At 41.0% G+C, this 13,191-nt stretch overlaps 1 protein-coding gene across 2 annotated transcripts in view; it reads left to right on the top strand.

Annotated features, from left to right (window-relative positions):
• LOC125299043 (Fc receptor-like protein 5) overlaps positions 1 to 13,191 on the top strand; it is a 31,106-nt gene that overhangs the window by 15,222 nt on the left and 2,693 nt on the right. For both annotated transcript variants that reach the window (XM_048250120.1, XM_048250121.1), the window contains 8 exons: positions 877 to 906; positions 1,134 to 1,484; positions 1,581 to 1,880; positions 5,132 to 5,473; positions 6,247 to 6,528; positions 7,358 to 7,561; positions 11,286 to 11,414; positions 12,574 to 12,852. In XM_048250120.1, the coding sequence (XP_048106077.1) occupies positions 877 to 906; positions 1,134 to 1,484; positions 1,581 to 1,880; positions 5,132 to 5,473; positions 6,247 to 6,528; positions 7,358 to 7,561; positions 11,286 to 11,414; positions 12,574 to 12,852 (1,917 nt within the window). The remainder of the gene's footprint in view (positions 1 to 876; positions 907 to 1,133; positions 1,485 to 1,580; positions 1,881 to 5,131; positions 5,474 to 6,246; positions 6,529 to 7,357; positions 7,562 to 11,285; positions 11,415 to 12,573; positions 12,853 to 13,191) is intronic.

Genomic DNA, 13,191 nt, shown 5'->3' with positions numbered 1-13,191 from the left:
ACTTTCTTATTGACCTTCTGAATGCCATTTAAATCCAGAAAGTACACAAACCAGTCTTTGATTTTGAAAACTTAAGCATGGTGAACTGAATAGCGATAGGCCCAGCGTCAGCGTCAAGGGCGGGCAGGGGGCCATGGTCTGTATTGATATTATTAGAAGAGGGCTGCCATTGAAACTTTCTTTTTCATCAGTGAGTTTTTAAATTATGAATCTACACACCAAGCACGTCTTGACTCTTTATAAACAAATCTCAAAGCAAAAGTTAAATTTTGTTAAGTCAATTGTTTGTTAGGCTATGTCATGATACACCGAACTTGCACGCTGTGGGTGTGATAGAAGCGGGAATGGGAGAACGCGCATAACTGAAAAGTGCGTAACTAAAGCGCGTAAAAAAGGGCTTAGGCACAAATGAGAGACTCCTAATTCACTACATTGGTGATGGAAAACCAACTAGCGTGTCAGAAAAATGCACTTTAACACAGGACTTTATGACATTTTAATCTGCTAGAATCGTTCTGTTGATGGAAAACCGTTTTGACGCTTCTTATGTCGCTCAAAAAATCATTTGAAAATCTGATGGAAAAGGGGCTATTGTAAGTCGCTTTGGACAAAAGCATCTGCTAAGAACTATAAACACAAATAAAATGCATTATGCCTGAAAATGGTTACATCCATCTCTAGCGGGCACTATCGGTTTGTGGATTTGTGCAGGTTTGTGCTATCTGAGAAATGTCCTGTGTATAAATATATCAAGTTCAATTGGTCTTATGGGTTAAGCACACTCCAAAGAGGCCATCCATCCCCTCTGTGTACTGATTTTTTCAGTATTACTAAATCATGTCACATGACAGGAAATTCTGTTTTCATTTGGACTAGGGCTGATTCTTCTGCTGGGACACACAGAAGGTAATTTCAACATATTCACCAAAATGCTATTGACAGTTTCTAACCAAGTTTAAGCCAAAGCCCCTGTAAACCAAAAATAAATATGTGTTTTAAGTTTGTCATACCACAAGAAAAGGTGTGTCTGGTTAGACGGCAGACCCCTGGTGTGTGTGAGTGAGAGAGAGAGCGAGAGAGAGAGAGCAGATTGAGCAAAAATAAAAATGTTTAATTCTAATGCTTGTCAACAGCTAGGACGCGGCCAGTTCTCAGAGTTTCTCCACACAGCTGGGCAGCTGAAGGAGACTCAGTGACTCTGAGCTGTGAGGTTACAGACTCGTCCATAAAATGGACATTTCTCTGGTACAAAACGGTTCCCTTCCGAAGAACTGTTCCATTCAATGAGGACTCTCCTATTTTTGATGACAGAAAGAAACCGCACTATGTGGAGCTCCTCTCAGACAGCAGCAGAGGAGCTGGAGGCTTCTACACTCTCAGCCCTGCTGCTCTTCAACACACTGGGAGTTATGTGTGCAGAGCAGAGGGAGGAGATCCAGCCTATCAGACAGACTTCAGTGAGATTAAGAATCTCTGGGTCACAGGTGATTGACTACAGTTGTTCATTTGTGTCAGGACAAATCCCTTTAGCATCAGACCATTTGTCTCCATGGGTTACCTGTTTCTCCTCCATGTCTCAGGTGTGTCTCCTCCTGCATCTCTGGTCATCAGACCCAACAGAACTCAACTGTTCTATTCTGAGTCTGTTTCCCTGAGCTGTGAGGTACAGGACAGCTCTACTGGATGGAGACTGAGATGGAGAACAAAGAAAGTGACATCAGTTGAAGACAGAGAAGACAATTTAGACTGTCCATATGGTTGGTATTCAGAAAGTGGAACCACTTGCAGAACTAAAATTCAGACGTTGCATGACAGTGGAGTCTACTGGTGTGAGTCTGAGTTTGGACAATACAGTAATGCTGTCAACATCTCAATAAACTGTAAGTATGTAATATAAGATGTGATAAAATATATATATCTATATGAATATTTATGAATTTACTGTTATACGGAGCTAAATGTTGTGCTATATGAATAACGACCACTAGGGCGCATCAGTGTTTTGTAATTGGTTGAGTTCTCGTATGTAATAAAACCAGCCTAGAGGAAGGAGTGAACCAGCTAAGCGTGTGAGTGTTGCTCTGTCTGTGAATATAGAATTGTTTATAAAGACATTAGGAAGCAACATAACATTTATGTTTGAAGTTTGTGTATGAATGTTATGTCTTTACATGAAAGGGAGTTCTGACATTGTTCAACATGGGCCCAAATGTTCCGTATTTAGCTAGCTGGGCGAGGGGGCTTATGGGCTAGTCCATAGTGGAGAAAGCGGTTTATTTGGATGATATCCAGGTGCTCTCTCATGCATGCATAGCTGGTATTTTTGTTGTCTTTGTACGCATGACATCTAGGGCCCCACGTTGAGAAATGTCAGAATTCCCTTTTACAGGTACAGTCACATTTATTCTATTTTTCAATAGAGTGTAAATCACCTGCAACTAGAGAAGTGTAAAGAACCCCCAAACCTATTCCCCTGGTTAAGTTGAACCCCCAGACTTACTGGTAAAGTTGAGGAAGAGTAGAAATGAGTAATTTTTTTAGCGATTTACTTAGACTTGCAATGAAAACAATGACAAAAAACCCAACCCTGATATTTCTTCTGAGAAATAATATGTACCACAATTATCAACACCCCTGGAAAATATAACTTAATGTAACATAGGCTTTTCCCCCATGTATATCTATGAATGTAAAGAAACATCATTTGTGTGCATGGTGGTCCGTGTAACACTTTGCAGTGCTGTGTTCTATTTTCAGAATTCACATGAAAAAATATGAAAATAGGCTTAAAATATAAATATTCATTCTTTAGGACGGCACAGTAAATGGGTAATTGATGCTTATTTTGATTTTCAATTGAGCACAATTACGTTTTTTTGTTCAGAAGTTGATGCGTCAATTTTCTAATTTTACTTTTTTGCGCTTGTGGTTGGACTGAACCACAAGCACCGGGGGGAGAACACCATCTAGCTGGGCCAGGCTAGATGGTGGACGAGACCGCCGCCTGAAGTTGTTCGTGATTTTGACTCATTACTTTAGAGATTAATAAATAAAACTTTGCCGATTTTTGGGAGATGGGACATTAAACATAACTTTCAGTCTATGTTGAACATACAGTATATTTGAATACCATGGCCATGCCATACCATAACAAATAATTCCCCAAAGCAGAATGCTTTGCCATCGACGTCAGTCTAGGCTATACAGGCCTATACGCTACCCCAAGCACTGTTTGACATGACATCGATCCCGTGTAAGGCATACCTGATTCCTTGTTCGACGCTAACCTGAGAACCGCTCGAATCCCACCCCAGTTCCTCCCACCAGGTGCCGACGTTGCCAATGACTAGCCTACATCAGGAACGGTGGAACCCTGACTTTTCCCTCCCCCTTTGGACGGGTCACCCAGAACTTCAGATGCAGAGGGAGACATTGCTGCGTCCTGACACTTATGAGTAGACTTTGGAGACCTACGTGAGCATTACCAATGGACTTGAGCCGTAGTAGCCTACAGGTCAATGTAGGCTATTTGCTGTTGAAATGAATAAATGGATAAGCTGATGAATAACTCACTGTTGTGTCTTCGTTGAATGAAACCTAGTCTAGCGTAAAGTGTTAAATAATCAAAAATGCCCCATGTCAAACAGTGCTTGGGGTAGTCTATAGGCCTGTACGTATAGCCTAGAATTATGTTTAACATCCCATCTCCCAAAAATCGGCGAAGTCTTATTTATTGATCTCTAAAGTAATGAGTCAAAATCACAAACAACTTCAGGCGGCGCTCTTGTCCACCATCTAGCCTGGCCCAGCTAGATGGTGTTCTCCCCCAGGTGCTCGTGGTTCAGTCCAACCACAAGCGCAAAAAAGGAAAATTAGAAAATTGACGCATCATTTCAATTTTTAACTTCTGAACAGAAATCCGTGACTGTGCTCAATTGAAAATCAAAATAAGCATCAATAACCCATTTACTAAAGAATGGATAACAGATTTTTAAGCCTATTTTTATATTTTTTCATGTGAATTCTGCAAATAGAACACAGCACTGCAAAGCGTTACACGGACCCATGGTCTCCATCATGGAATCTAAATCTTCCCCATAATTTGCCAAGACACTAAAACTGAACCATGATAGGATCATCCAGCAGGTCAATGAACCAAAACATTTGTTAGATCAACACAAAAATTTTCTATTGAACAGAAAATCAAGCTACTGCTAATGGCCATCTCAGTCTCCTGATCTGAATTACATAAAAACCCAGGGGTAAGCCAGGGAGGATTATGAGAATCCCTGGTGGGCCAGTAACATTTTGGGCACGGGTTGATTAGTTTGAGCTTAAAAAGCGCACGATATATTGTGTATAAGTTCTTTGCTGTGCCCTTCAGCAGCCTGGACTGTGATCACAGCCTTTCTTTTACATTCCCCGTGGCCCACCCCACTAGCCTGATGTAGCCATACTCAATTCTATTTAGAATTTGAGTCTGGTACTGCTTGACTGGGATGTGATTATGGGATATGTTTCAACCGATATAAGGGGAAAATGCCTCTGCACTCAATTGGATAGACCTAACCAATCAGAGCAACAAAATAGCCAACCGTGAATCTTGTAGGGAGAACAGCCAAAACATATTCCTCCTCCACTGTTTTAGTCGTTTTTTAAAGTTATTATGCTGTCAATATGTTGTACAACAGCAGACAGCAGTTGGTTGGTTGCATCTTCATCAGAGTCCCTTACTTTGTAGTCTCCAGCTTTATGGGATGTCATAGACTAAGGGACTAAGGGAAAGACTAAGTACATAGGGAAGACTTACAAAGTATTAAATACAGGGGCACCAATAATTGTAGTACATTGTGTTTCTCATGGTAAGACTGAGATAAATTGCCAAAAGATGATGTTTTATACCAACCTTACCAGGGGTGCCAAGAAATGTGGGGGCACTATATATGCCATTTCATGCCCCCCCCCCCCAGGTTCTCTTACACGCTTGTAAAGGGTGTATTACATTGGCTCCAAATCAGCAGTCTTACTGCTAAAAATGACACATGGTATGTTTAAGCATGTTGTACATTTTTCATGAATGTAAACTTAAAATCTTTCTTTGAAATGAAAACTTTCAACTCCCCATGAATAGGGAAACCGAAATCAGAAATCAGAAATCCTCCACACAGCTGGGCAGCGGAAGGAGACTCAGTGACTCTGAGCTGTGAGGTTACAGACGCCTCCTTCAACTGGACATTCCTCTGGTACAAAGCGGTTCGAACTGGTGAAGATTACTACAGAGAAGGTTTTTTTATCTACGATGATAACTATTATGCAGCAGAGCTCCTCCCAGACAGCAGCAGAGGAGCTGGAGGCTCCTACACCCTCAGCCCTGCTGCTCCTAGACACACTGGGAGTTATGTGTGCAGAGCAGAGGGAGGAGATCCAGCCTACCAGACCGGCTTCAGTAATGTGGTGGCTCTCTGGGTCACAGGTGAGTAGCTAGTCCTACAGGTCAGTGTTTCTCAAAGTGTGGTCCGCAAACTATCCCCTAGTGCACCGCAAGCTATCCCCTAGTGGTCTGCAAACTATCCCCTAGTGGTCCACAAGCTATCCCCTAGTGGTCTGCAAGCTATCCCCTAGTGGTCCACAGGCAGATGTGGTCAATTATAATCTTTTTTATATCAGTGTTTCTTTAACTGATTTATTCAAAGTTGCAAGTCACATACATGAGTTGTTTGCAATATTGAACCAACTATGTAATATTTGAACTGTTAACATGCAACAGTTTTGCAACACTGTCTATGGAGTCGCGCCATTTTACACTTTTAATTTATGTCAAAAATGATCAGTGTGACCTTTAGAAGAGAAGTCGAGTACGAATACCTTACTCGTAACATAACTAGGATCAAACGGTCAAGACAGGGTTAGTAGAAGAGAATCAAATGAATTCTCTAACACAACAAGCAAAGTGCAAACTAGACTTGAAAAAGGTTCAGCAAGTATTGTGTAATATATTGTTTATTTAAGAAGTTAGATGGTCTGTGAGTTTTTTTTTTAATTGTATTGGTCAATTGGTCCTTGATCTGAAAAAGTTTGAAAAAGCCAGTTATAGGTGCTCATTTGTCTCAGTATGAACTCTCCAAAATACCAGACTGCCAGGGTATTTCTCTCCATGATTAATATGTTTGCTTCTTTCTCCACTGTGTCTCAGGTCTATCTCCCTCCATGAGTCTTAATTTCACCCTTATCTCATCTGTGTCTCAGGTCTGTCTCCTCCAGCCTCTCTGGTCATCAGACCCAACAGACCTCAGCAGCTGTATGTATCTGAATCCGTCTCCCTGAGCTGTGAGGGACGGGACAAGTCTACCAGATGGAGACTGAGATGGTCAACAGGGTCAGAAAACGACAATGTCTGTCCTAATGGATGGACATCAGAAGCAGGACCCACATGCACCAATAGTAGAATACAAAGCGCGGATGCAGGAGTGTACTGGTGTGAGACTGAATCTGGGCAATATAGCAATGCTTTCAACGTGTCAATAAAACGTAAGTATTAAAAGTATCAAGAAAAAACGGTAACACTTTACTTGACAGTATCGACAAAAGAGTGACATGACACTGTCATGAACATATGACACTGTCATGACACATGAACCCTAACCCTAATCCTAACCTCTAACCCTAACCTTAAACCTAACCCTAATCCTAACCCTAACTTGTTATGACAAAAACCGAATGTCACTTAAAATAACAGAAGCGTTATGTCAAACGTTTATGACTTGTTTATGACACATTCATGACAGTGTCATGTCACTCTTATGTCGATACTGTCAAGTAAAGTGTAACCGAAAAAACAAATCACATTTATTAATGTGTGTACTGTATAATATACAGTGTGTTATATTATGTTGTAAGTAAGCATTGGACTGCAATCTAGGGCAATACTCTACAGGGGCCATTGTCCCCAGAACAACTTGGGGTTAAATGCCTTGCTCAAGGGCACAACAGTGGAAGCTGGGTTTTGAACCCACAACTATTCAGACTACTACATACTAGCCCAGCTCCTTAACCACTACACTACCACCGCCCAAGTAACCATGTCTGCTTGTGCTACTGGTATGGAAAACCTTTACTTGATACTTCTTGGCGGGTGTAAACCTCTGGTGCCCACATGTTGGTTTTGAAAGAGAATGAGGCGGTATCATTCATGGCTTTATAAGCCCTCCTGAGAAGTGGGCTTACAGCAGGAGAATGAATATGAGTGGATAGCGTTTCTGATCGGACCTGTGCTTATGTCATGTCCCATGTGTTTGATAGTTACAGTTGTAACCCAGAGCTTTGTCATAACACATGTTACTGGAAAAACTTTCAACAGAGAAACCCATTGCTGTTCTCAGTGCTTCTACGGATAGTTGGCTTGCTGAAGGAAACTCAGTGACTCTGAGCTGTGAGGTTTCAGACACATCCTTAAAGTGGAAATTCCTCTGGTATAGAGCAGTTCCCTACAAAAAGGAATTACCTCGTTTGAAACACGGATGGATCAATTACAATGCAAAGCTCCTCTCAGACAGCAGCAGAGGAGCTGGAGGCTCCTACACTCTCAGCCCTGCTGCTCTTCAACACACTGGGCTTTATGTGTGCAGAGCAGAGGAGGAGATCCAACCTATCAGACAGACTTCAGTGAAGTCATACCTCTCTGGGTCACAGGTGAGTAAAATATTCCCACAGGTGCTCGTTTGTCTCAATATAAACTCCCCCTGAATGCCAGTCTATCACCATGAGTCATTAAGGTCCTATGTTTTTTTTTAAAGAGACAAATACCGTAAAATACCGTACCGTATATAAATACCGTATAGCCTGGGCTTTTATTTGCTTCAATTTATTAGAGTGCATGAAAATGCAATCTACTGTTATACGATTTCTTCTTATTACAGTGCAATGGGAAATAACATGGCGTTTCGAAATATCATACCGGTAAAACATCTGTAGGTAGCGAAGTAGAAAAGGCTGGTGGGCAGATTGGCCTACACACTTCTGCCATCTAGTTTCCAATGGATTTTTTGATTGTCGGTGCCGTTTAAGTAGTATACTATAGACTATACTTCTTAGACGGCACCGAAAATAAAAAAATCCAGTGGAAACTAGATGGCAGAAGTGTGTAGACCAATCTGCCAAGCAGCTTTTTCTACTTTGTCACCTACAGAGTTTGGCAGGTACGATCTTTCAAAGCGCCATGTTATTTCCCATAGACATTTGACGACCGAAGGTTGGATGGATACGGAAGTTAGGAGGCGGGACTTATTCTGGAGAGGTCTATTAGAATCCTATGGCAGGTGTTCAGGCCACCTGGATCAACTGCCAGTCTCAGGCTTTAAGCATACAAACTGGCCCTATTAAGACTACACATCCTGTTCAACTGCTTCCTCTGACAAAAACTGTTTAAAAATAAAAGTCCTCACTACAATATTTCACTGTTAAACAATTTAATCCTTTAAACTACTGAACTTTTTAACTGTTCAGCCATTGTAACTGTTACTTGTCATCAACTATGACTCCTACCCACTGTAGCTTGTTAGCATGGTTAGCATAGTTAGCATTGATAATATTGTTAGCATGTTTAGCAAAATTGCTAAAAATGATTAGCTAAGTAACATGGTTAGCATAGTTAGCATGCTAGTTAGCATTTTTTAGCAAAACTGCTAAAAATGATTAGCTAAGTAACATGGTTAACATAGTTAGCATGCTAGTTAGCATAACTGCTAAAAATAATTAGCTAAGTTAGCTAAGTCACATGGTTAGCATAGTTAACATGTTAGTTAGCATAACTACTAAAAATGATTAGCTAGGTTAGCTAAGTCACATGGTTAGCATAGTTAGCATGCTATTTTTACATTTTCATGCACTGTATTTCCTTCAGGAAATGCTTTTCTATTTCTTCTTCTTCTAAAGAAATTAATGCAGCTTCAACCGTTTAACGTAGAAACTTCATTCAAACTATGTTACGTAGGTCTTACTTAGGACACGAGTGCTATGTATGTTTCATCTTTGTAACTTTTATACTTTTTAAACTATTAGTTAAAAACTATTAAAATTTCCCCCATAGACATAAACATTAGGCTGATGACATCACAATAGAGCCGTTATACAATTAGAATCCTATGCAAGGTGTCAGGCCACCTGGCTCAACTGCCAGTCTCAGGCTTTAAGCATACAAACTGGCTCTCTTAAGACTACAGATCCTGTTAAACTGTTTCCTCTGCCCACAACTGTTTCAAAATAAAAGTCTCCACTACAATAATTCCCTATTAAATAACTATTTAACAGTTCAACTATTCCAACTGTCAGTTATCATCAACTATGCCTCTAGCCTACTATATTAAACCACCACCTACCTAGCAACCAATTTAGCAACCATTGAAATTAAGCATCTATGTCAGTTTCCATAGCAACCAAGATGATTATACTATCAAACCACTGTAGTAACTCCTTTATTTCTGATAGTAGCCATCATGGACACCCTAGCAACAACCTAGCAACGACTTCAAGTACCCTAGCAACAGCCTAGCAACCACATTCACAGTTAAAACCTAGCAACCAACATCATTAACCTAGCAACCAGCATAGCAACCACCATAACTACTCTAGCAACAGTCAGTTGTCATCAACTTTGACTCCGTCAACTGTTTCCTCTGCCCACAACTGTTTCGAAATAAAACTCCTCACTACACTAATTCTATATTAAACAATGTAACCATTTTAACTATCCAACTATTTAACTGTTCAGCCTTTCAAACTGTCAGTTGTCATCAACTATGACTCCCGCCAACTGTTTTGTCTGCCCACAACTGTTTCAAAATAAAAGTACACACTACAATAATTCCCTATTAAATAACCTAACCATTTTCACTATCCAACTATTTAACTGTTCAGCCATTCCAACTGTCAGTCGTCATCAACTACAACTCCCGCCAACTGTTTCCTCTGTCCTCAACTTCAAAATAAGTCCTCAATACAATAATTCACTATAAAATAATTTAACTATTTAAACTACTCCAACTATTTAACTGTTCAGCCATTCCAACTGTCAGTCGTCATCAACTACAACTCCCGCCAACTGTTTCCTCTGTCCTCAACTTCAAAATAAGTCCTCAATACAATAATTCACTATAAAATAATTTAACTATATAAACTACTCAACTATTTAACTGTTCGGCCATTCCAACTGTCAGTTGTCATCAACTATGACTCCCCGTCAGCTTTTTTCTCTATCTGACTTCCATCTTTTTACTTAGATTATATTTTAGACAATATTTCATTCAGCAGCCATATTTGCATTTTCATGCACTCGTAATTCCATGGAATTACATTCTCTAGTTTCTTATTTGTATCTCAGGTCTATCTCCTCCAGCTCTCCTCACAGCTCATTTAAGGTCCCCTATTTCTCATCTGTATCTCAGGTCTATCTCCTCCAGCTCTCCTCACAGCTTATTTAAGGTCCCCTATTTCTCATCTGTATCTCAGGTCTATCTCCTCCAGCTCTCCTCACAGCTCATTTAAGGTCCCCTATTTCTCATCTGTATCTCAGGTCTATCTCCTCCAGCTCTCATCACAGCTCATTTAAGGTCCCCTATTTCTCATTTGTATCTCAGGTCGGTCTCCTCCAGCTTCTCTGCTCCTCAGACCCAACAGACCGCTATTTGAGTCTGAGTCTCTCACCCTGAGCTGTGAGGTGCAGGACAAGTCTACTGGGTGGAGACTGAGATGGTACTCAGAAAAACAAGTGAGTTTGTATACTAATCGTGACCACATACTTCAGTGTCCAAATGGTTGGACGTCAGAAGCTGTAATCACATGCCGCACCAGTAAGCTAGAACATGAGGACAGGGGAGTGTACTGGTGTGAGTCTGAATCTGGACAACACAGCAATGCTGTACAAGTCGCAGTGAAGAGTAAGTGGGAGCCAAATTGTGATTAGTTTAAGCATTAATGTTCATTGATTTGTTACAGAATGTGTGTGTGTGTGTTCAGAGCAATAACACAATGTTTGTTAGATATTTTATGAATAACTTTATCATCAACAGACAAACCTGACACAATTCTCAGGGTGTTCAGAGATCCTGCTTTCGGTTGGCCGGCTGAAGGAAGCTCAGTTACTCTGGAATGTGATGTAAAAGACCGCCCCTTCAACTGGACATTCATGTGGTACAGAGCAGTACCCTACAAAAGCAGTGCTTCATTCAAACCAGTTGTTCGTTACAAAGTGAGCAGTTACTCTGTGGAGCTCCTCTCAGACAGCAGCAGAGGAGCTGGAGGCTCCTACACTCTCAGCCCTGCTGCTCTTCAACACACTGGGCTTTATGTGTGCAGAGCAGAGGGAGGAGATCCAGCCTATCAGACAGAATTCAGTAATGTGGAGACTCTTTGGGTTGTAGGTAAGTAACCTATACCTAAAGGGTACGTGTTCCTTCCAATTCCTTGGATTTCCGACTCTGAATCCCTGGCAACAGCAATTATTGGAAAACTGCTCTGTTTCATTCATTTTCAAGACCAGAATAAAAGTCTGCATCAGAGGAATCAAACCCAAAAAGTTAGCGTGAGAAAAAGCATGTGTGGCATGAGGTTGTGTGAGATCTGTCAGTTGTGTGTCTCGTGTTGAATGTGTGAGACTCGAGTACCCTGTAATGTTAGAAAGCAAAACTGGAATGTGAAAATGGAATCCTCCTGATGATGCACGACGGGGACACTTGGCTAGCTAGATAAGCACGGATCTGGTGTTGGTAGCTTTGCAACGTTTAATTCAATTCAGAGAATGAGAGTTAAAATGAGTTGACGTTTAAATACATATATAAGTATATATACTCTTTTGATCCCGTGAGGGAAATTTGGCCTCTGCATTTATCCCAATCCGTGAATTAGTGAAACACACTCAGCACACAGTGCACACACAGTGAGCACACACTAATCCCGGCGCAGTGAGCTGCCTGCAACAACAGCGGCGCTCGGGGAGCAGTGGTTAGGTGCCATGCTCAAGGGCACTTCAGCCGTGCCTACTGGTCGGGGTTTGAACCGGCAACCCTCCGGTTACAAGTTCGAAGCGCTAACCAGTAGGCCACGGTTGCCCCCACTGGCCACGGTTGCAGTGGTCTCTTGATTTTGAATATGTCCGTCAACTCATTTGAATGTCAGTCAGCAACTGTAGGATTACATCAGAAATGTTTTTTCTAGAGCTGTGTCTGTTCTTCGCATTAACAATAAGCTAGGTAGTAAAATACAGTCTTTAGTCTTGAAAATGTTTATAACCAAAGTATAATAATAAACAGTGTAATATGTTCTTGGTGCTGATGAGTGATGCTCAGTGTCTTGGCGGTAGCTTCTCATTTTGACACATGCCTAGAGTGCTTGTTCGTTTAGCCGATGCCTTTAAATAACATCCAGGAGACTGAGTATGAAAGCAACCATGAGAGTTAAAGTTTGCCTGCTTAAAGAGAGATGTGTTTGGTTGCAAAATGAAACTTCACCACTAAATGGCACTAAAACATACAGTACATCATGCCCCCCTTTAAATTCCCCCCTTTCTTTTCCATGTCTCAGGTCTGTCTCCTCCTGCCTCTCTGGTCATCAGACCCAACAGAACTCAACTGTATGAATATGAGTCTCTCTCTCTGAGCTGTGAAGGACAGGACAGCTCTACTGAATGGAGGCTGAGATGGATTGGACAGAAAGAAGAGGGGCTGGGCTGTCCAAAGTATTGGAGATTAGAAGCTGGATCTACATGTAGTACCAGCGAACTACAGCCAGATGACAGTGGAGTGTACTGGTGTGAGTCTGAATCTGGAGAACACAGCAACCCTTTCAAATTACGAATGAACTGTAAGTATGAAAGTAAAATTGGATAAAAAGAAATGTTTTATTGTAACACTTTACTTGACGGGTGAGTTCATAACACATTCATAGCAGCTGTTATAAACTGCACATAAAGCATTCATGACTGTTTCATGAGACATGACTAAACATTTATACCAAACCTTTCATGAATGTGGAAGACAGAACGATGACAACTTGTCAAAATAAAAGTCCAACAATCGAATACTTCACAACTTGTATAGTAAAGTGACATTCGATGTAGACTTCATAAGATATTCATGAAATATTTACAAAGGCTGGAGAGATTAAATTAATGGTATCCAGGTTACGGGTCAGCTGAATGTA

The sequence above is a fragment of the Alosa alosa genome, chromosome 8 (genome assembly GCF_017589495.1).
Source record: "Alosa alosa isolate M-15738 ecotype Scorff River chromosome 8, AALO_Geno_1.1, whole genome shotgun sequence".
Taxonomy (NCBI): domain Eukaryota; kingdom Metazoa; phylum Chordata; class Actinopteri; order Clupeiformes; family Clupeidae; genus Alosa; species Alosa alosa.
Note: the sequence above shows the minus strand (reverse complement) of the source record. Positions and strands in the feature narration are given on the sequence as shown.